General features: G+C 43.0%; 1 protein-coding gene across 1 annotated transcript in view; it reads left to right on the top strand.

Moving 5' to 3' along the window:
- CDH26 (cadherin 26) overlaps window positions 1–21,580 on the top strand; it is a 98,036-nt gene that overhangs the window by 54,596 nt on the left and 21,860 nt on the right. The window contains exons 2-13 of the mRNA XM_073683025.1: window positions 1,977–2,033; window positions 4,379–4,495; window positions 5,263–5,421; window positions 7,216–7,363; window positions 8,701–8,867; window positions 10,769–10,897; window positions 12,633–12,818; window positions 13,735–14,006; window positions 14,680–14,822; window positions 16,525–16,761; window positions 16,936–17,157; window positions 18,927–19,057. Coding sequence (XP_073539126.1) covers window positions 1,977–2,033; window positions 4,379–4,495; window positions 5,263–5,421; window positions 7,216–7,363; window positions 8,701–8,867; window positions 10,769–10,897; window positions 12,633–12,818; window positions 13,735–14,006; window positions 14,680–14,822; window positions 16,525–16,761; window positions 16,936–17,157; window positions 18,927–19,057 — 1,968 coding nt within the window. The remainder of the gene's footprint in view (window positions 1–1,976; window positions 2,034–4,378; window positions 4,496–5,262; window positions 5,422–7,215; window positions 7,364–8,700; window positions 8,868–10,768; window positions 10,898–12,632; window positions 12,819–13,734; window positions 14,007–14,679; window positions 14,823–16,524; window positions 16,762–16,935; window positions 17,158–18,926; window positions 19,058–21,580) is intronic.

Below are 21,580 nucleotides of genomic sequence, written 5' to 3'. Positions count from 1 at the left end.
AACAAATCCATGGACCCACCTTCCCCGCATGGAGGCATGCAGATTGTCGAACCCATAGCATGCCCAATCTATAACAGATTTCATTCACTTCAATGCAACATGTGAAAACCTGATTACAGCACAAAAATCAACAATGCCCTCCGCTGTCTTGTTCCATACCATAGGCAACACTTCTAAAGTAACATGGATATATGGCAAATGATCTCTGCAACTAGTAAACATTTTTTTTTTTTTTTAAATCATGGACAACCCCTTTAATATATTCATTCTCAAGTAGATAAATATACAGTACAGACCAAAAGTTTGGACACACCTTCTCATTTAAAGATTTTTCTGTATTTTCATTACTATGAAAATTGTGCATTCACACTGAAGGCATCAAAACTATGAATTAACACATGTGGAATTATATACTTAACAAAAAAGTGTGAAACAACTGAAAATATGTCTTATATTCTAGGTTCTTCAAAGTAGCCACCTTTTGCTTTGATGACTGCTTTGCACACTCTTGGCATTCTCTTGATGAGCTTCAAGAGGTAGTCACCGGAAATGGTCTTCCAACAATCTTGAAGGAGTTCCCAGAGATGCTTAGCACTTGTTGGCCCTTTTGCCTTCACTCTGCGGTCCAGCTCATCCCAAACCATCTCGATTGGGTTCAGGTCTGCTGACTGTGGAGGCCAGGTCATCTGGCGTAGCACCCCATCACTCTCCTTCTTGGTCAAATAGCCCTTACACACCCTGGAGGTGTGTTTGGGTTCATTTTCCTGCTGAAAAATAAATGATGGTCCAACTAAACGCAAACCGGATGGAATAGCATGCCACTGCAAGATTCTGTGGTAGCCATGCTGGTTCAGTATGCCTTCAATTTTGAATAAATCCCCAACAGTGTCACCAGCAAAGCACCCCCACACCATCACACCTCCTCCTCCATGCTTCACGGTGGGAACCAGGCATGTAGAGTCCATCCGTTCACCTTTTCTGCGTTGCACAAAGACACGGTGGTTGGAACCAAAGATCTCAAATTTGGACTCATCAGACCAAAGCACAGATTTCCACTGGTCTAATGTCCATTCCTTGTTTTCTTTAGCCCAAACAAGTCTCTTCTGCTTGTTGCCTGTCCTTAGCAGTGGTTTCCTAGCAGCTATTTTACCATGAAGGCCTTCTGCAGAAAGTCTCCTCTTAACAGTTGTTGTAGAGATGTGTCTGCTGCTAGAACTCTGTGTGGCATTGACCTGGTCTCTAATCTGAGCTGCTGTTAACCTGCGATTCCTGAGGCTGGTGACTCGGATAAACTTATCCTCAGAAGCAGAGGTGACTCTTGGTCTTCCTATCCTGGGGCGGTCCTCATGTGAGCCAGTTTCTTTGTAGTGCTTGATGGTTTTTGCAACTGCACTTGGGGACACTTTCAAAGTTTTCCCAATTATTCGCACTGACTGACCTTCATTTCTTAAAGTAATGATGGCCACTCGTGTTTCTTTACTTAGCTGCTTTTTTCTTGCCATAATACAAATTCTAACAGTCTATTCAGTATCGGCTGTGTATCCACCAGACTTCTGCACAACACAACTGATGGTCCCAACCCCATTTATAAGGCAAGAAATCCCACTTATTAAACCTGACAGGGTACACCTGTGAAGTGAAAACCATTTCCGGTGACTACCTCTTGAAGCTCATCAAGAGAATGCCAAGAGTGTACAAAGCAAAAGGTGGCTACGTTGAAGAACCTAGAATATAAGACATATTTCCAGTTGTTTCACACTTTTTTTTGTTAAGTATATAATTCCACATGTGTTAATTCATAGTTTTGATGCCTTCAGTGTGAATGTACAATTTTCATAGTCATGAAAATACAGAAAAATCTTTAAATAAGAAGGTGTGTCCAAACTTTTGGTCTGTACTGTATATGCAAAATTATCTTTTATTCCAGGCTAGTTGTTTTTAATTAATCATCTAATCTGATTCTCTCTTATTACCAGGTAATCACTTCCCTAGGAGAACGGCCAAAGAGAGCGGTCCAGAATCGCGTGAAGCGGGTATGTGAATAACTCATATAGTAAATAAGTAACCTGCATTGCTGGGTGTGCCTGGGAGGGCAACCACATAAACAACCACACCCAGATTAACCCATTAGGCTTGGGCTGCACGACGGCATGTGTCGCACGGCAGCAATTGCTTGACCAGTTGCAAACAACTTGCATTGATATCTATGACTTGTGAGCCACAAAGGACTTGTGACCAACGACTGAAAATCCAAAACGTCTGCAACTCTGTAATGTAGTAGGGGTAGGTCGCGGGTTGAATTGCGACACCATTGGAAATCACTAGCTGTGAAGTCATAATATGTGGCACTATGATGTCCCTGTTGAGCGACACATGTCGCTTTATACCCCGAGACTAACTCTAAGGGCAGGTGCAGACAAGAATATTTTCGGTCCGAGTGTTATCTGACAAAACATTGGATTGCACTCAGACCAATGTTATTCTATGTGGCCGTGTGTCTTTTCAGACAAAGATTGCCAGAGGAAAAGATCGCAGCATGCCCGAGTTTCATGTAATATTCAGATCGCACTTGGCTATGCAAGTCAATGAGTGCGTTGAAAAAATCAGACTGCACTGGGATGACATCTGCGTGCAATCCGATTTCCATGGACTGACAGAATGGAGAAGATGGATAATTTTTTTTCTCCATCTTCTCATCTGAGAGAATCAGATCGCACTATGCTAATGATGCGCCCAGGGGATGGGGACGACTCGGCGCCCGGGCCTTGTTGTTGCCTGATCTTGGGGGATGTCACGGTGGTCGGCTCCCAGGCCCGTACCCTGGGGTCACTCTTAAAAGAAGGGGGGAAGTTGTATGGGATAGGGATGTTCGTGACACCACCTGTGGTGTCTGGTGAGGATCACCAGCGCTGCGACAGTCCTCTGAGGCTGGTGTTTAGGCCGCTTTGTTGGTACGACTCCCCACAGGTGGAGCGGGGGCCTCAGGGCAGTGTAGGTGAAGGATGCAGGACAGAGGAAGAATAGGCACACACACAACAGTTCACTTCAGTACCTTTACTAGTGGTGTTTCAGGCACGATCCAGGGCACTTTAGGGTGAAGGGTGCATATCAGGACTCTCTCCAGTGAGCGGGTATAGGGCCTCCTGTTCCTTGCCTTTCTTGGATGAGTTTCTGACCTGCCTGGAGCTAGGCCTAACTTGGTCTCTGTCTTGCACCTGCTGACCTGGTGGTAGGGCCCTCTGTTGGAGTTCACACTCCCTGGTCTCTGGGGCCTCCGTGACTCCTGACCCTGGTATAACACTCAGCTTCTGGTGAACCTGGGACGTATAGTTCTCCAGGGGTTCCGGTTATTCCTGCTGGGGATATAGGCCCCCCCCGTAGGCGCGGACCCGGTGTCCGGTAAATGGTTTTGGGGTGAGCTGGTTAAGCTCCTCTGCCCCCTATGTTGCTTGCTTACTCACTCGCCTTCGGCGACGCTCAAGGCCCTCACTAGGCTTTACACAGGCAGTAGGCCTCGCTACTCTTCGCTGCTCTCTTGAGCGTCAGCACGCTCCTGGATCACTAATCTGAGCTCACTGAGTCTGAACTCTCTCTAGAGGAACTGACTGAGCTCCACTGCAGACTGACCTCTCTCAGGCTCATCTTCTGCAGGGACTGGAACTAACTCTGTCCCCTGAGGAAACTGTTCTCTAGACTAGACTGCCTGCCTAACTCCACCCTCCAGTATATATATCCCTATCCGGGCTCCCTCTGGTGGTAGGGTGGAGGTGTGTGAATGCTATGAGGGCCTCTTGTGGAGAAGTCCATCCATGCACCCCTCTGGGATCTGTGGCACCAATGCGCAGCAGGGCGCCACACTAACACTCTATCAGAGTTTGATCAGAGTATTATTTGCATAATCTGCCCAATTCTCTAAGATGAGAGAATATACTGCCGTCTGCCTCTGCCCTAAGACCCCATTTCGCATACATGTGCTATGTATTTTTTAAGCTGATCATAATCAGACATATTTATTGCTGTAGTATTGTGGAACTCCGCTTTGTAATGGCGCAATACTACAGCGCTGTACACTGGTAGTCTGTTCCCTCACAGATATTATGTGCATCTGAGAAAGGTCCATAGGGCCAAAATTTCATGCATATTCTGTGAAACATTGTTTTCAATGAATCGCCATTGCTCTTTCATTTATCCCGATTGTCAAGTTCTATATGTATTCTATGCAGAAAATGGTCATGGCCCTATAAGTAAGGGCTCCAACTAGTGGTTACTTCAGGGCAATACTATAGACGGCCCCTGAGCTGGCCATGTAACTAATCTGTGTTCATTGTGACCTTCTTAGTTACGGACAGGGAAATTGATACTTGTTCTTTCTATACAGCATGTAGACAACGCAGACAGCTTCCGTCCACTCCGACGTTCCAAGAGAAGATGGGTCCTGACGACCATAGTACTAGAAGAGAACGACCCAGGACCTTTCCCGAAATATGCTGGAGATGTAAGAATCCATCTGAGCTGAGCTCACAATATCACGGGACACAAAAGTTTACAGATGTAGCAAACGTTAACCTTGATGTATGGTACTAAACCGTAACTTGCCATTTTACACGTCTCATGACCCTGAAAATTACAACGGTTATTTTGGGTCTGACTTTTCCTTTCTCATTGGTTTATGCTAGATTAAAATAATAAACTCAGGTTCTAATCCTCCCCGAGTCTAGTGCTGCCGATCGGCTGCTGTTCCAGTCTTTGTTGGCAATCATTAGGTACTGCTGCCTTGTTCCATTTACATCAGCAGAGCCCAGTGATTGGCTGCAGTAATCGTGTACGTTGTAGTTGAGAGGTAATAGCTGCAGCTTGTCAACAAAGACTGGGACAGCGACGGAGAGGCAGCAATATTGTTCTATTCTGGCTATGACAATGTGACTGTAGCCAAATCCCCATAGTGGACCTACATAGTCACTAGTCGAAACTTTTATTATTAGAGCTCTGACTGAGTTATTCACTTGAATGAAGCCGACAGAATCACTGTGAGTCTACTTCCTAGTAGAATTAGTTTTTTCCAACATGCACAAAAACATGGATCAGCACAAGTGAATGGCTCCATCCAGTGTCTGCCGGAATACAGTTTTTTTGTGGGGGGATTCCTAAGGAAACCTCAACGTAGTGCTGGGCACAGAGCACTGTAGAAGTGTAAGCCTGGCCTTACTTGGTAAGCATTTTTTACAATCACTATACCCATCTACAATTGTTCTATGTTTTCAGCTCTTTAATGACCGATCAGAAAACATCAGCATTAAATATCTCATCAGCGGACCAGGAGTGGATGAACCCCCAGAGGAGCATCTGTTCCAGATCAATGATCACACCGGTCAGGTCTTTGTGAACCGACCTATTGACAGAGAGAAGACACCTCTATTTGTTGTGAGTGTGGGAAATTCAGTCTTTTATATGTCACACAGTACACCGTCATTGTGCCGTCATACAGCGTCATGTCACCAAGCAAACAGTCTTTGTTGGCAAGCTGCAGCAGCATTTCATAACTACTAGAGATGAGCAAGTATGTTCTGTTAACCCTTTCGGCGAGCAAGCTCGGGTGCTCGCTGAGTATCTTCAGCGATGCTTGGGTGTTATGTTTTAGTCACTCAGTGCTCATGATGTGGGACTGTTTGACAGCTTTAATACATGCGAGGAATGCCTAAGAAACAGGCATTCCTCACATGTATTAAAGCTGTCAAACAGTCGCAAATAATGAGCACTGAGTGACTAAAACATAACACCCGAGCACGCTGAAGATACTCGGAAAACACCCAAGCATGCTCGTAAATCCCGAACATGCTCGCTCATCACTAATAACTACAACACATGTGACCACAGCAGACAATCGCTGGGTACAGCAGTCTTGTGCTATTTACATCAGCAGAGCCCAGTGATTGGCTGCAGCTATCATGTGCGTTGTAGTTGTGATGTCACGGTTGCAGCTTATCAACAAAGGCAGGGACAGCGGCAGAGAGGCCGCAATATTGCTCCAGATCAATGATCACACCGGTCAGGTCTTTGTGAGCCGAGCTATTGACAGAGAGAAAGCACCTCTATGTGTTGTGAGCATGGGAAATCCAATCTCTTATATGTCACACAAGATACCGGCCCCAGGCGTTGTGCCGTCATACAGAATCGTGTCACCAAGCAAACAATGGGGCATTCACCTCCCAGAACAGACATGTTTTGTGTGTAATGGTAGGACAGCCAGCTTGCCCTCTTCACAGGTATAGTCATATATTCATCAGCCAAGCATAAAGACATAGCAGGTTATCTCACATACCCACTAAAGTACTGCAGTCACTCACAGCACCTTAAAGCAGGGTTCCCCAACTCCAGACCTCAAGGCCCACCAACAGGTCATGTTTTCAGGATTTCCTTACTATTATACAGGTGATGGAATTATCACCTGAGCAATACTAAGGAAATCCTGAAAACATGGCCTGTTGGTTGGCCTTGAGGTCTGGAGTTGGGGAACCCTGCTTTAAAGGAATAATTAGTTTAAATAGGATTTTTCACCAGATAAAGTGTCCAGTTTTTGTTCTTTGTTTATTCCCACTGCTCCCCTGAGTATTCCATTTTTTTATTAGTTTTTTTTTTAATCTGCCATACAGTTTCAGAGATAAGTGACTTTTTTTTTATTTAGTACAAAATTTTATGGTCTTTACCCAAGGGGGCATGGTTCACAGGATTGTCTGTGGGTGTGTTTGTAGGCTACTCTGCATAATCATTCTGTGAGCCGCACGCCCCTTGTAAAGACCGTAAAAATGAGGACTAAATAAAATGACCCAGATCTCTGGATCCATATGGCGGATTAAAAAAAAGCAAAACAGAATAAATAGGGTAATATTGGGAGTAAAATGAGAGCAAAACCTGGCCACTTTACTCGGGTGACAGGTACTTGTTAAAGTAGGGAAAAAAAGTTATTCTCATGCAGCAAACAGCCGAAGTCAATACTGATAGTTAATTTCCTCCCACCGATTTGCTGAAGCATCGCATGGCGCCCGTGCGCCAAACTATTAGTTACTGTCACTTACTCATGCTCATACATTATAAACGAGGCCCTGTGGCCGTTCTAGGCGAGGCACTGTGGCCGTTCTAGGCGAGGCACTGTGACCAGGCAGCTCAGGATTATGTACTCCTACTTAATAGCTGCATTATTTTTTTTGTTACATACAGATTCGCTTCGATGCTGCAGAAAGAGCAACAGGAAGAATCGTGGACAAGTCGCTTATCTTTAATGTAGAAGTAAATGATGCAAATGACAATGCCCCGTTATTTGATAAAAACACATACGACGTGGTGGTAAAAGAAACTGCAAATCTGGGTAAGTTAGAGACGTGTCTTTCTATTAATGCACTTACATTGTAGGCTGCAAGACTTTCCCTTGCCACATAGTTTAGACTTTAAGGACCCAATTATTACATTTGCATCTTCTTTTTGTCTAGATTTTGCTCTTTTTATTCTGTTTTTGATTTGCAACAAATTCTTATTTTATTTAGCGCCTCTTTTTAAGTCTATTTTCTACTTTGTTTGCCTATTTTTAGTTTTTTTGTTTTTAATGTTTGTCAATGCCGGCACATTTCTTTTTTCTAGATGTTTTCAGAAGATTAATCAATTGCAACTTTTTAAAAAGTCACTATATTTTTGCGCAAATATACTCCATTCCCCCTCACCAGATAGATTTTATGTGCGCTTTAAGATTTTGTGCATATTTTGCAACATTTTAGCGGTACATGTTACTTTTTGCTCTAAAAGGAACACAAAAAAGAAAAGGACAAAAATTAAAGAACAATATTGCTTTAGTGTAAAATTCTTGAACCACGTGTGTCGTTTTGAAGAAGTTGGTGCCAAAAATATTAAGAGATACTACAGGACAAAATAAGTGACAAAACCCACAAATTATGAATCGGGCCCTATGTCTGACTGTCTGATATATTTCTAATGGGTAAACATGTGTTTAGCAACATCTGGATCCACTGGGTTTATACTGTCAATATACATTCTATCAATCATGCCTCTTCAAAGTTAGGACCTGAACTTACAGCATCATAAGCTTCTATGAAGATATCAGTTCATTTCCGTAGAGCAGTGGCTGCATCCTTAAAAGGGGTTATCCACTTTTGGGATTTATTATTATTATATATTTTTTTATTTGATTTTTTTGCTTAAATGCATGACTTTGGGACAATCCATTTTGCAGTTGGGTTTCATTAAAAATGTTGCATCCTTTTGGCTTTTACAGGCTCTGTTTTCCTATGCATCCAACTTTGATGTGGTCTGTGGTCATAAATTAGCTGAGAGGAGCTTGGAAAAGACAGATAAAGTAGTCAGAAACACTTTCATCAGAACTAGCTCACTGATAGATTCTCAGTTAACTCATTCTGCAGTCAGCAATAGACAATGCAAATCAGATAATATAGAAGGCAAACTGAGCAAAATTTGTAATGAAACCCGATTGCAAAAATGATTTTTTAGCTCCAAAAACATGCATGGAAGTAAAAAAAAACAATCTATCTAAATATCTCACTGATTACCAGGGAGATCTGAGAATAGGATGGTGGTGTGTAACTCAATAACAGCTAAAATGGTTCATAGGAGTGCTGGTATTTTTATAGGATTTGGGATGTGAAACTTACCGATCTTGTTCATGGTTTATTGCAGATAGTCCAATCTTTCAAGTGACGGCCATTGATCATGACAAGGAGGACACCCTAAATTCTAAAGTTAACTATTATTTGGTTAATCAAATACCCGACCTTCCTAATGTGAAGTTTAGTGTTGACCCCGCCAATGGATTAATTCGTGGGAAAGGCTGCTTGAATTATGAGGTTTGTCAAGAAATATTGACCTGTTTTATTCTGCCATGGACCCTCAGTGCCCTTCTTACCTTCCTCAAGTGGGATCTACTCTTCTTAAAGGGATAGCCCAGGATTAGAAAGACTTCCAAAAAAGCACTATAGCTTTCCTCAGTTATGTCTTGTAAGGCAGATGTGCTTCATAGAAGGGAATGAGACTAAGGGCAGGTGCAGATGACAGTAATTTCAGTCCAAGTGAGATCCAACAAAACATCTGTGGCACCCCTGCAGGTTCAGTCGCCACAGAGGTACTGCATCTCAGCCAGAGGTGTGGTATTTCACTCTCATGTAAGGAGGGAGCACTACCCGGGACACACACACCCACATCCAACACACTCCACTTCAGAAGGGAAGGGCGAGATTGCTCCTGAGGGAGAGCACAGTCCCTGTCCCTGTCCCTGTCTGGAGGAGGGAACTAGGTAGAGGAGGTGGGTGGAGGAAGTAGTTTAGGGGAGCACACAAGGAAGGACTGAAGGTAGAGGGGACAACGTAGAGTGACAGTGACGTGGGTCACATGACAGACAGTATAAAAAGACACGTAGAAACATCTAAAAGCGCCCAGTGAGTGAGGACCGTTGAGGACTAGGGTCCAGACAGAGTGAGGGCCCAGTAGGAGAGAGAACGAGAGGAGCGAGGGAGTCAGAGAGAAGGGCTCCAGAGACAGAGAAGGGATCTTAGGGGCATGGGAAGTGCGGAGTCCACCTGTGCGCCCGAATTCACGCCGACCGTAGTCGGGAGAAGGGATCAGGTCGCAGTAGGGGACCGGCCCCAGCTAGCAAACCGGAGGCTGCGGTATCTCTAAGTGCCGTAGCCAAAGCGAGAGACAGTGCAGAGAGACGACCCGGGAAGGGTACACAAGAAGGGGATACCGATCAAGTGCACCCAAGTTATCTGAGAGTTGGCTGGATCACTTCCCCGGAGGACACAGGACTGGGTGGGCTGTTATAACCTGCTGGCAGTTGTAACCTAGAACATCATAAGAACTGTGAGTAAAAACTTGAAGACTGCACCCCGATGTGTCCTTGACTTAATAGCTGCGTCACCTGCCTTGCACTACACCAACAACAAAGCTACCTCTTTAACTGCCCTGGGGCCTAGCTCTACCCGTGAAGAGCTGAACCATCTCTGGTGCGTCACCAACGGCCCCAGTGGATCTGAACAGCAGTTGCGGCCACCTATAACTGCATACCACGGGTGGCGTCACGAATTTTATCTCCAAAACTTTATTCCCCTCTATTCCTTTATTTATTGACCGCCTGGGGCCACGGACCGGGTCACGCCACCGTGACTATCCTAAAAGAACCGACCGGCCCGGCACCGAGTACTCCACGGCCCCAGGGGGCGCGTCACATCGGATTGCACTGGGGCCAATGTTATTCTATGGGGCCGTGCAAATGTCCGATTTTGTTGACATTTTTATTTTCTATCATTTCCTCATCCGAGAGGACCTGTTCACAGTATGATCACACTCTGATCAAATTCTGATCAGAGTGTGATTAGCATAATCTGACCAATTTTCTCGGATGAGAGAAAATACGGCCGTGTGACCTTGGCCTAATGCGAAGACTTCTAGATAGGTGTGCTGTTTTTTGAATACATTTTTTATCTTGTGTAAGTCCCTTAATGGAGTATTCTCATCACAGAGAACAGGTTCGCTGGCATCTGCTGTAAGGATTCCCACCGATTCTCTGAATAGGGAGACGTTAGATCAGTGCCCCAGCTCCTTCAAGGATCATCCCTGCACAGCAGCTTCTCGGGCCAAAGGCTGCGCAGGAAACTTCAACATCGCCAATTCATTCCCTGCAAAAATGTGACCTGGACAATCTGCTGTTCATTTTCATTATCAGGGTTTTTTCTGACCTTTTGTCATTCAGGCTGCAAACATCATCAGACTGATTGTAGGCGCACGTGACAGTGGAGCTGAACCCATGGCGAGCACAACTACCGTTATTCTCCGTTTGGAGGATGGGAATAATAACATGCCTGTGTTCGTCGGCAGCAAAGTGAGTATGAACCATTCCTATATATACTGTTATTTGACAGATGGCGTGATCCTATTTTTGCATTTTCTTTTCCCAATCAAAATCAGTCAACAAATTTGTGCTGATTAATGCCATAATAAAATTTTTATAGATGTCTGATCTGTGCTTCTCTTACAGGTCTACATAACCCTCTTGTCACAGTCACAAGAGAAAGTCAATTTTTATATGTTGAACACTGTATTTATGACCAGTGAAGAGTCAAGTGGGAGATTCTGCTGTATGGAAAATACATATTGTCCAACCCCACCCCACCAGCCATCATTGACATCCCTGGCTCCTCCAAATCTTGCGCTTGCACCACTGTTTTGTACCACCTGACCCTTCGCAGAGCAGCAAGGTGTACTGTGCTCTGCCTCCTCACAGTGCAACTCCACTGCAGAACATCAGATACCTTTGGGGATTTTGGATACCACCATGCATTATTCTTGCAAATGTTTGGGATTGCACTAGTTGGAAGTTGGCCAGCATGCGCAATGTCTCAGATTTACTAAGCAGTTGTGGTATAAACTGCACAAAAAAAAGTATTTTTCTTTTCTTACTCTCAAATTTGAGATGTTCTTAAAAAAGTGGGAGCGATCTCCAAGAAGACCTAGGATTCGATTTAATCAAAACCGGCGTTTTCCATGCTAAATCTAGATGAAGAGGCGGGTTGATACGGGGCTCCGGATTCATTAAGAAGCACAAAACAGCATGCGCCACGCTACAATCTTACTCCAGTCAGGAGTAAGAATTTGACTAGCCGGCGTTGCTGTCACGCTCCGGTCAGGAGAGTGGACGACCAGTCCGAGCATTGCGATGAGATCCTTGCGCGAGTAATACGGCTATCTGACTGCACCCTTACTCTGATGGGGGGAAAAAATGTTTCTCCAGCTTACCCTAACTGAAAAAATGGATGGGATCTGAGTGCTGTCTGGTTATTTTTTATTTTCACAGACCTATCGACTTGCATTGTCGATTTTTGATGAGAAGCTTGGATCAATATCAGACAAGTCTCTACAATATTGCATGTACCACCCGTTGTGAGAAAAACTTGCATCTGAATGAGGCCTTAGGTTGGGTTGAGATGGCTGTATTTTCTGTCTGTGTGCTGTCTGTATACAAGCACAAGGAGCCAGTAATGTCCGCAATTTGGTCAGTTATGTCCGGCTTGATGGTAAAAACGGACACTCTGACCAAACACTGATCCAAAACACTGATGGAAATCTGCAAGAAAAATTGACATGTTGCGGATTTCAAAAATGCTCCACAGATTAGTTTACGCTTAGTTAAAAAAGCAAAGTGGGCAGGAGATTTCTATAAATCTCATCCACTATGCTGGAACTGTAAGATGATGTATTTTATTTGCGTAGCGAAAATATGCAGCGTTGAAAACTCACCAAAATCTCATTGTGGGAACTGAGCCTTATATCCTCAAGAGATTCCTTAGCGAATGGAGAAGGCTACTGGTTGTGTTGTAAATTTGACCACATTTTAATTCATGTTCAGGTTCTTTTCATTATTAAATTTCATTAAAACCACATCTTCTGATAGAATATGCTAAAATTTCATATCACTCCGCCAAGCAGAGAAATATTTGACTTTTTATGTAAAAGTAAAAAAAAATGTATTTAAAGAAATTAATCTGAAATGAATATTTAGCCTCTGTAAATAATTATTAGAGCTGCAATCTCCATATGTTTCCCATCTTTGTTTTCAGTTTGAGGTCTCTGTTCCTGAGGGGCAAGTCAAAGATGATGTCTTTCGGTTAAAAGTAGAAGACAAGGATACACCAAAGACACCGGCTTGGAGAGCAAAGTACAAGATATTATCTGGAAATGAGAAAGAAAATTACAACCTGACCACAGATCCGGAAACCAATGAAGGAATTCTCAGTATTGTATCAGTAAGTATCTGCAGGGTCTCTATTTCCAGGGTGTAAAGACCGCCATACATCTTAGATTAAAGTCAACAAAACCCTAAAGTTTTTGTAAGCGGCCTGCCATCTATATAGGGTCCTCCTAACTGACCCCTGATGGATGTCAGTATTGAGAAGGATTGGGTAACTGTGTAAAAGGTTATTCCCATCTTTTAGAAGTTATCACCTATCCATTGTATCGATGGGGTCTGCGGAGCTCCATCTGAATGGAGCGGTGGATGGATATGTGCACCACTTCTACATTCATTCTCTATGGTTCTGCTGGAAAAAGCTGAGCACTATACTATTCTGGCAGTCCTATAGAGAATGAATGGAACAGTGGAGCAAATGTCCGGCCACCTTTTCATGCAGTAACCCCATCTCTTAAAGACGTGTTCTATGAGTTGGTGGGGGTCCCAGCAGTCGGTCCTTCACTAATCAACCAGTTATCGCCTTTTCTGTGGCTAGGTAATCACCTCTAAAGATGGGAATAAACCTTTATTTGATGATAAACTTTTATACATATTTATGTACTTTTACATAAACTTAAGGTAAATGATCTTAGCCTGGGGAAGGGGAACAGTTTTTAATAAAGGTTGAAGTAGCGGTTGGACATGTCCTCATGCTAAGGTTCCCTTTGAATCCAGTCCTGGCTTTCACTCGAAAAATTGCATGTTTGATTCCAGCCTTTTAGTATATTCACATGTGGAAAATTTGTCACAGAAAGTTCTACAACTTTCTTATTTATCTGATTGAGGCTCACAAAAATCCTCTCGCATATAGATTTACATTTGCTATTAATCTGCTGTATTTGAATATTCCCCTATAGCACTATTCTCCTCTGCAGTAATATTTAATGATCAATTACCTCCTGAACTTTCACAACTTTTTGTTTGCTTTTCAGCCTCTGGATTTTGAAGGAACTCCCACAAAAACTGTTGTCGTATCGGTAGAGAACGAAGAACCTTTTTACTCGTGTAAAAATGGCAAACTCAGGATCGAGAAAACAGTAGTCCGGAGCATCGTAAACATCAGTATTAATGTAATAGACACCAACGATGCTCCCATTTTCTCTCCTATAAGTAAAACAATCAGAGAAAAAGAAGGCCTGAAGCCAGGCACCGTCCTGGGAACGTTTAACGCAACCGATCCTGATAAAGTGCCAAATAAAATCAGGTATTTTATGGAGAATTAAACTGACATGAGCAGAAAGGCATCTAAGGGGTTAAACGGCCATGGTGAATGCCAACACTGATCATGACTGATTCAGCAAGTTGTCAGCTATAGCATACAGGTGACCACTACAGAATTGTCACCTATTGGGGGGGATGCTAGTCTCTTGTATCGCAGGTCAGTAAAAAGACGTATTGGTGGTCACTAAGAGAAGATATTTATGTATGTATGTGTTTTTTAATAATTATTTAATTATTATTTTTACCATTCAACTCCACTGAAAAACTATTTTTTGCCCCCTTTTTTCAGTGCATTATATGGTAATCATTCAAAACTTCAGTTCAAGCCCTTGTACAACTGTGTAGATCGAAAAAATAAGTTATAACTCTTGAAAGGAGATGAGGTTTTTCCCTTATGCACAAATGCACAAAAATGAAAAATGGCCACCTCTCTAAGGGATTAAGGTCTATTAAAATCACTGCACGTCAATTTCAAGGGAGGCTTAAAGAATTGTCGAGCAAAGCGGTAGATAATTGGATAAGCAAAAGGCAGGTAGACGAGACAGATAACCATCAAAACGTCTTGACTATTGACCCAGCACTGGGAGTGGCAATAGTCTACACTCTTAACAAGTGACTACTATGGATCAATAAATGTGATCTGTTTTGATTGACAGGTATAAAATCGCTGAGGACCCTGCTGGGTGGGTGACCATAGATGAAAATACGGGAGTTCTTACGACCACTCAAGAGCTGGACAGAGAGTCTCCTTATGTTAACCAGACCTTGTACAAAGTGGTTGTATATGCTGTAGATGATGGTAAGGATGCCCCCTACGGTGGGCTCTGTGCTATTTCATTTTTGTTTTTGCTGTTTTGCATAAATGGTCATGTATATAAATATAGTACAACTTTCTATTGCTTTGTTCTTCCAATGATAACTGTTGTCCAGTGTGGTTCGCTTCTGAGTGGTGCCCATGGTGCCGTGTCTGCACTTACCAGCCAGGACGCGCGCACAATCAGCAGATATTATACACATGTCTAATTCTAACATAATCAGTGCCATCATCATTTACCAGTGGCAGACCATCCCTGGTAGCTGGTTTCTCACATTCAATAGCTTTCAGTCGTCAACTATTCAATCTAACATCTCCATACACATGCGCCCTCTATTTGGCTGAGCATGCATGTGCTTTAAAAGGAGAGAGGGAAGTAGCGTCTCTGGTGGCGGCTTATCTTCCCTGAAACGCTGCATGTCCGAACCTTCTTTACCCCGGCATCATCTGTTGGTGGAGACTTGGAATCCCCTCCATATATTAAAGATAGTTAACCGGTCCTACTGGAATCGGCAGATTCGGCTAACCCTTCTTTTGTGTGAATGGTCACCTTTGCTATGGTTCAGGCCTTTCTTCCAGCCATTGTGGACAATCTGTTTTGTTGTTAGCCAGACAACATTTATGGCAATTTAGATAAAACAATGGCAGCCAAGTAGAAGAGACGGAAGAGGTGACATCCACTCATGATGGGAGTCTGCACCATACTTTACAAATCCTCGTATTTGGCGGATTTTAGCTTGTGGCATGGATTAATTCCAGTGTAATAAAGGGCAAGGGTGTTGCAATATCTAAAGATTACTGGAGAATATGCAAGAAAGATGCACCTGCAGTGACCAGTAGATGGAGCCAAAACCTCCCTGTAGTACCCAGTAAAGGTGCACAGGTCAAAGTGGTGTGTCGTGGGGAACAGAGAGGGAGAAAGAGAGGAGCTAGAGGAATTGCAGCAATTAGTGGAAACAGCGGGCCACTCCAGCAGTGTCAGAGAGCTGGAGACAGACTGTGACTGCTCTTAGGAGATGGCTGTCAGGCAGAGTGACCAGGTACAGAAGGAATCCGGCACCAGGACCTGCCCATAAAGAGCACATTTGCAAGCTGCAGAGCCGGACAAGAGGGCAGCATCCTCAGAGGCCATAGCGGCAAGATCCGGAGACCCAGGGTCTATCACCTATGTCTGCAAGTGTTCAGAGACTGATTGATTTTTGCATTTGTGGCCTGCTGCTCCTATTCAGAACCCATCCAGTTTAAGAGACTTTAACCTTACACTTGCTATTTTCCTTATTGCCTATGTCTACTGCAATTTCCCTGATCTCAACTAAGTAAAGTGTTGAAATTATGATCCAGCCTCAGTGTTCTTGTCGCCTATCCACTTGCATCAAACACCAGCATTCAGGACCAGGTTGGTGGCTTCATACGTAGACAGTGGAGCCACTATGGGACAGACTAGCAAACTTCCTATAGGACTTTTTGGTTGTATTAGATGAGAAATGAAGGTTCTGCCACACTAGTCCATGAGCTTGTATTGCAGCTCCACTGCATTCGGTTGAATGCTGCAGTACCCGACTCTGCCCATGGACGTTGTTTCTGGAAAATAAGGGTATTTTTTTTTTTTCTTTCTAACTTCTTACACATAGTCGTCCTGGTTTTGATTCACCCCTCCCATATCAATTGCTTTTTATTTTTAATGTAGGTGACCCTCCAGCAACTGGAACTGGTACTGTTCTCCTCTACCTGTCCGACGTCAATGACAACACCCCACAGTTGGTCGTGCCGTTCTTCCAGAGATGCGAGAAGGAGAACAAGATGCCGATTGTTATCGAGGCTACAGACAAAGATATGGATCCATATGCTGGACCCTTCAAGTTTGAAGTAGCAGCAGATCATTCCAGAAGTGTGAATGAAGTCTGGGATGTCAAGCAGAATTCTGGTAAGTCCAGTCCGGAGCTTTGTCTGTACAGTACCGGATTTAACGGGGGTTTACCACCTGATATGTAAAATGGCTATTCTCCAGAAGGAAGACAACTATAATGCCACTTGTAGGTGCGATTCTTGGTATACACTGTTTTCTTATTTCTTTTCTTGTGGTATTTATTTGTTGCAGACAAATCTGTTGAAATCCTAATGCGGAAAAGCCTCCCGAAAGGAAACTACACCATCCCCCTGGAAATTTATGACAGACAGGGATCCTACAGTGAACAAGTCCTCAATATACGGGTGTGCAGCTGTCCAGATGGAGCGAGTTGTGAGAAGTTGGATCCAGCCTCACATAACATGGGAGCTGGGGCTATTGGGGCCATTATCGGTGCTGTGCTCTTGTTCCTATGTAAGCATATAATCCGTTACGTGCTTATTTCATTTTCCTGCTGCTCATATTGACCCCACATGTTCCACAATGTAATCACACATTTTAATAGGATGCCAATTAGGGCTTGCTTAGACAAAAGTATTATGGCTGTGTTGCCATGTTGAGCTTTTGATGGTGCAGATTTTCTGTACCTATTTAAATTAGGGTACTTGCGTTTTTTTTCATTGCGTTTTGTAGTGTGTGTTTTTTACATGCGTTTTTTTTTCGCATTTTTGTCTCTTAGCATGTCATGTTTTAAATAAAGCTGCTTTCTTTTTGAACTTACTGGTATTTGGCTGTGACAAAACTTTATTGATACAGTCGTCTGCTTATTACATGCGTTTTTTTTTATACATTTGTCATGGAAACGCACTAAAAAATGCGTGTGTGTTTTTTACCTGCAGATTTTATGCATCCAAAGCCATGGTCACACTATCAGTATTGGTCAGTTTTTTACATCAGTATGTGTAAGCCAAAACCAAGAGTGGGTGATAAATACAGAAGTGGTGACGTGTTTCTATTATACTTTTCCTCTGATTGTTTCACTACTGATTTTGGCTTATAAATACTGATGTAAAAATACTGAGCGTGTGAACGCGGCCTAAGACTCTGCGTTTTTAACTTAGCGAACATACACAGCATCAAAAACTTGCCACTCTTTTCGTGGGCGCACAGCCTAAATGTTTGTGTGCTGTCCGTATGTAAAACCAGTAGTACACAGGCAGAACACTGTAGAAACGTTCATGTGAATTGCCACAGTGACTTGGTCACACAGATGAAAATTGAACAATTTTGCATATGATCGTGTGAGGCAAAAAAAAAAAAAACCAGAGAACTTGGGCTCCAATACCTCAAAAAAGTTTTTGCCAGAAATCTGGTGTAAAATTGTTTGAAATGTTACTCCTTATGGAGAGTGACACACCAGCTGTGGCATGTCAAGGTAAGGAGGCTTATTCGCAGTGCAATGCTCCTCTGGGAAATTTAATATGCAAATTGCCTCTTCGGAGAAAAAGAGGACTTGTACTCTATAGCGCCACCTATTGGAAACAGCAATCCTACAAGTCACAATCAACCCTTTAACGAGTCGTGTAATATGACTTAGGATAAAAGCCAAATCAGAATCTCAATTTGCAGACACGGTGTTTCGGGCGGTTGGCCCTCATCAGTGCAAAGTATGAGAAGTGATTTGGCTAGGTGAGAGGCTCTGGACTGATGTCTAAGGGATAGCGTTTCTCCTTATGGAGAGTGACACACCAGCTCTGGCATGTCAAGGTAAGGAGGCTTATTCCTACTTCCAATAGGTGGCGCTATAGAGTACAAGTCCTCTTTTTCTCCAAAGAGGCAATTTGCATATTGAAATGTTACTAAATTTTTGTACAATTTTTGGCGTTTTTACAACTTTTCGAAAAGTTTTCCTATAACAGGAAAGGGGCATGGTTGAGCAGAGTCAGCAAAGTCATCATAATTTATGCCGAAAAAGTAATCTAAATTGTGACCACTATAATCCAGTGGCACACGGCAGCTGAAAGATGAGCCAAACTCGTTAAGTGGCGCACGTATAATAATGAATTAGGGACATCTTACTCCAGCGCACCCTCCATTAAGACTTGTTGATTCAGGGCCTTGGAGTGGAGAACATACAAACTCCAGACTTTAGGATTTAAACTGATGATCCCAATGCTGTGTGTTTCCTCTTGTGCTTTGTACGTCTCTAGTGATTTATACTTTTCTTTTGTTTTTCTTGTTAGTGGCATTATGTTTGCTTATGTGCTTCCTATGTGGCGCTGGTGGAAAGAATCTTCATAAGATCCCTGGAAGTGATGAAGGCAATCAAACCTTGATACAATATAATGAGGAGGGGGGAAGTGTGCTGTCTCAGGTAAGCTGCACAATCGTGACACCAGGGGGCGCTGTGCACGTGTCCATTCTAATGCAGCCGACAGGACTGTGGAGTCGGTATAAAATGAACCGACACAGACTCCTAAAATATACAACCCCTGGCAAAAATTATGGAATCACCGTGCTCGGAGGATGTTCATTCAGTTGTTTAATGTTGTTGAAAAAAAGCAGATCACAGACATGGCACAAAACTAAAGTTATTTCAAATGGCAACTTTAGGGCTTTAAGAAACACTAAAAGAAATCAAGATTAAAATGTGGTACTCAGTAAGGGTAATTTTTTGCAGACCAAGCAGAGGGAAAAAAATATGGAATCACTCAATTCTGAGAAAAAAATTATGGAATCACCCTGTAAATTTTCATTTCCAAAATGAACACCTGCATCAAATTAGATCTGCTCGTTAGTCTGCATCTAAAAAGGAGTGATCACACCTTGGAGAGCTGTTGCACCAAGTGGACTGACATGAATCATGGCTCCAACAGGAGAGATGTCAATTGAAACAAAGGAGAGGATTATCAAACTCTTAAAAGAAGGTAAATCATCACGCAATGTTGCAAAAGATGTTGGTTGTTCAGTCAGCTGTGTCTAAAATATGGACCAAATACAAACAACATGGGAAGGTTGTTAAAGGCAAACATACTGGTAGACCAAGGAAGACATCAAAGTGTCAAGACCGGAAACTTAAAGCAATATGTCTCCAAAACAGGAAATGCACAACAAAACAAATGAGGAACGAATGGGAGGAAACTGGAGTCAATGTCTGTGACCGAACTGTAAGAAACCGCCTAAAGGAAATGGGATTTACATACAGAAAAGCTAAACATAAGCCATCATTAACCCCTAAAAAGAAAAAAACAAGGTTACAATGGGCCAAGGAAAAGCAATCGTGGACTGAGGATTACTGGATGAAAGTCATATTCATTGATGAATCGCGAATCTGCATTGGGCAAGGTGATGATGCTGGAACTTTTGTTTGGTGCCGTTCCAATGAGATTTATAAAGATGACTGCATGAAGAGAACATGCAAATTTCCACAGTCATTGATGAGATGGGGCTGCATGTCAGGTAAAGGCACTGGGAAGATGACTGTCATTACATCGTCAATAAATGCCAAAGTTTACATTGATATTTTGGACAGTTTTCTTATTCCATCAATTGAAAGGATGTTTGGGGATGATGACATCAATTTTCAAGATGATAATGCATCCTGCCATAGAGCAAAAACTGTGAAAACATTCCTTGAAAGAAGACACATAAGGTCAATGTCATGGCCTGCAAATAGTCCGGATCTCAATCCAATTGAAAATCTTTGGTGGAAGTTGAAGAAAATGGTCCATGACAAGGCTCCAACCTGCAAAGCTGATCTGGCAACCGCAATCAGAGAAAGTTGGAGCCAGATTGATGAAGAGTACTGTTTGTCACTCAGTAAGTCGATGCCTCAGAGACTGCAAGCTGTTATTAAAGCCAGAGGTGGCGCAACAAAATACTAGTGATGTATTGGTGTGTTCTTTTGTGTGTTTGTTTTTCATGATTCCATAATTTTTTTCCTCAGCTTGGTCTGCAAAAAATTACCCTTACTGAGTATCACATTTTTTATCTTGATTTCTTTTAGTGTTTCTTAAAGCCCTAAAGTTGCCATTTGAATTGACTTTAGTTTTGTGCCATGTCTGTGATCTGCTTTTTTTCAACAACATTAAACAACTGAATGAACATCCTCCGAGCCCGGTGATTCCATAATTTTTACCAGGGGTTGTATAACAAATTGGGTTCAGTAGTACAATGCAGGATGTGCTGTAAATTTTTTCAGAAGAATTTTGAAAAGTTATGAAATGTTCTATTCCTGATCTAAGGATCTAGGCTTGATACTGTATTAGTGATTGCTCTGTGTCCATCATTCTTCCTCATCCTGTGTAAAGAGGCCGGGAAACAAGTGCCAAACTACTTCAGGATTGTGCTCATTCACATGTAAAGCGCCATGGAATAAATGGTACTATAATAATAAAAAATAATTTAATGGCCTGAACTCAGCGCATGTAAATGCAACCAAAATGTTCCTGTGTAGTATTCCAGCGTTTAGGGCCCCACTTTGTCTGAAACTGGCCCTGTGTCCGGGAAGTGAAGGATCCGGCCTGATGGATTTCCGATAGCTGAACCTTTTGTTTGGCGGGGAGATAAGCTGCTGTCAGAAGAATCTCACATACAAACAGGAGCGTTCGGCTGAGCTAACTAATCATGTATGTGGAGGAGTAGGGAGAGGTAGCTGTCGGCCAAAGTATTGTTCGCCTGACGGCTATCTAATGTACATGTCCAGCCTTGGGCTCTGTTCACATCTGCTGGTTGTGTTTACTGTAAGAGCAAGCAGACTTTGGAACTCTCTATTTGTTATAATAGCAGTGAGACTGTGGCGGGCCCTGCCGTGGGAGCAGTGAGACTGTGGCGGGCCCTGCCGTGGGAGCAGTGAGACTGTGGCGGGCCCTGCCTGTCATGCTGTCTCTGTATACTG

This window comes from Phyllobates terribilis, unplaced genomic scaffold (assembly GCF_046119375.1).
Source record: "Phyllobates terribilis strain yellow unplaced genomic scaffold, ASM4611937v1 Scaffold_5__5_contigs__length_657084704, whole genome shotgun sequence".
Classification (NCBI taxonomy): Eukaryota; Metazoa; Chordata; class Amphibia; order Anura; family Dendrobatidae; genus Phyllobates; species Phyllobates terribilis.
Note: the sequence above shows the minus strand (reverse complement) of the source record. Positions and strands in the feature narration are given on the sequence as shown.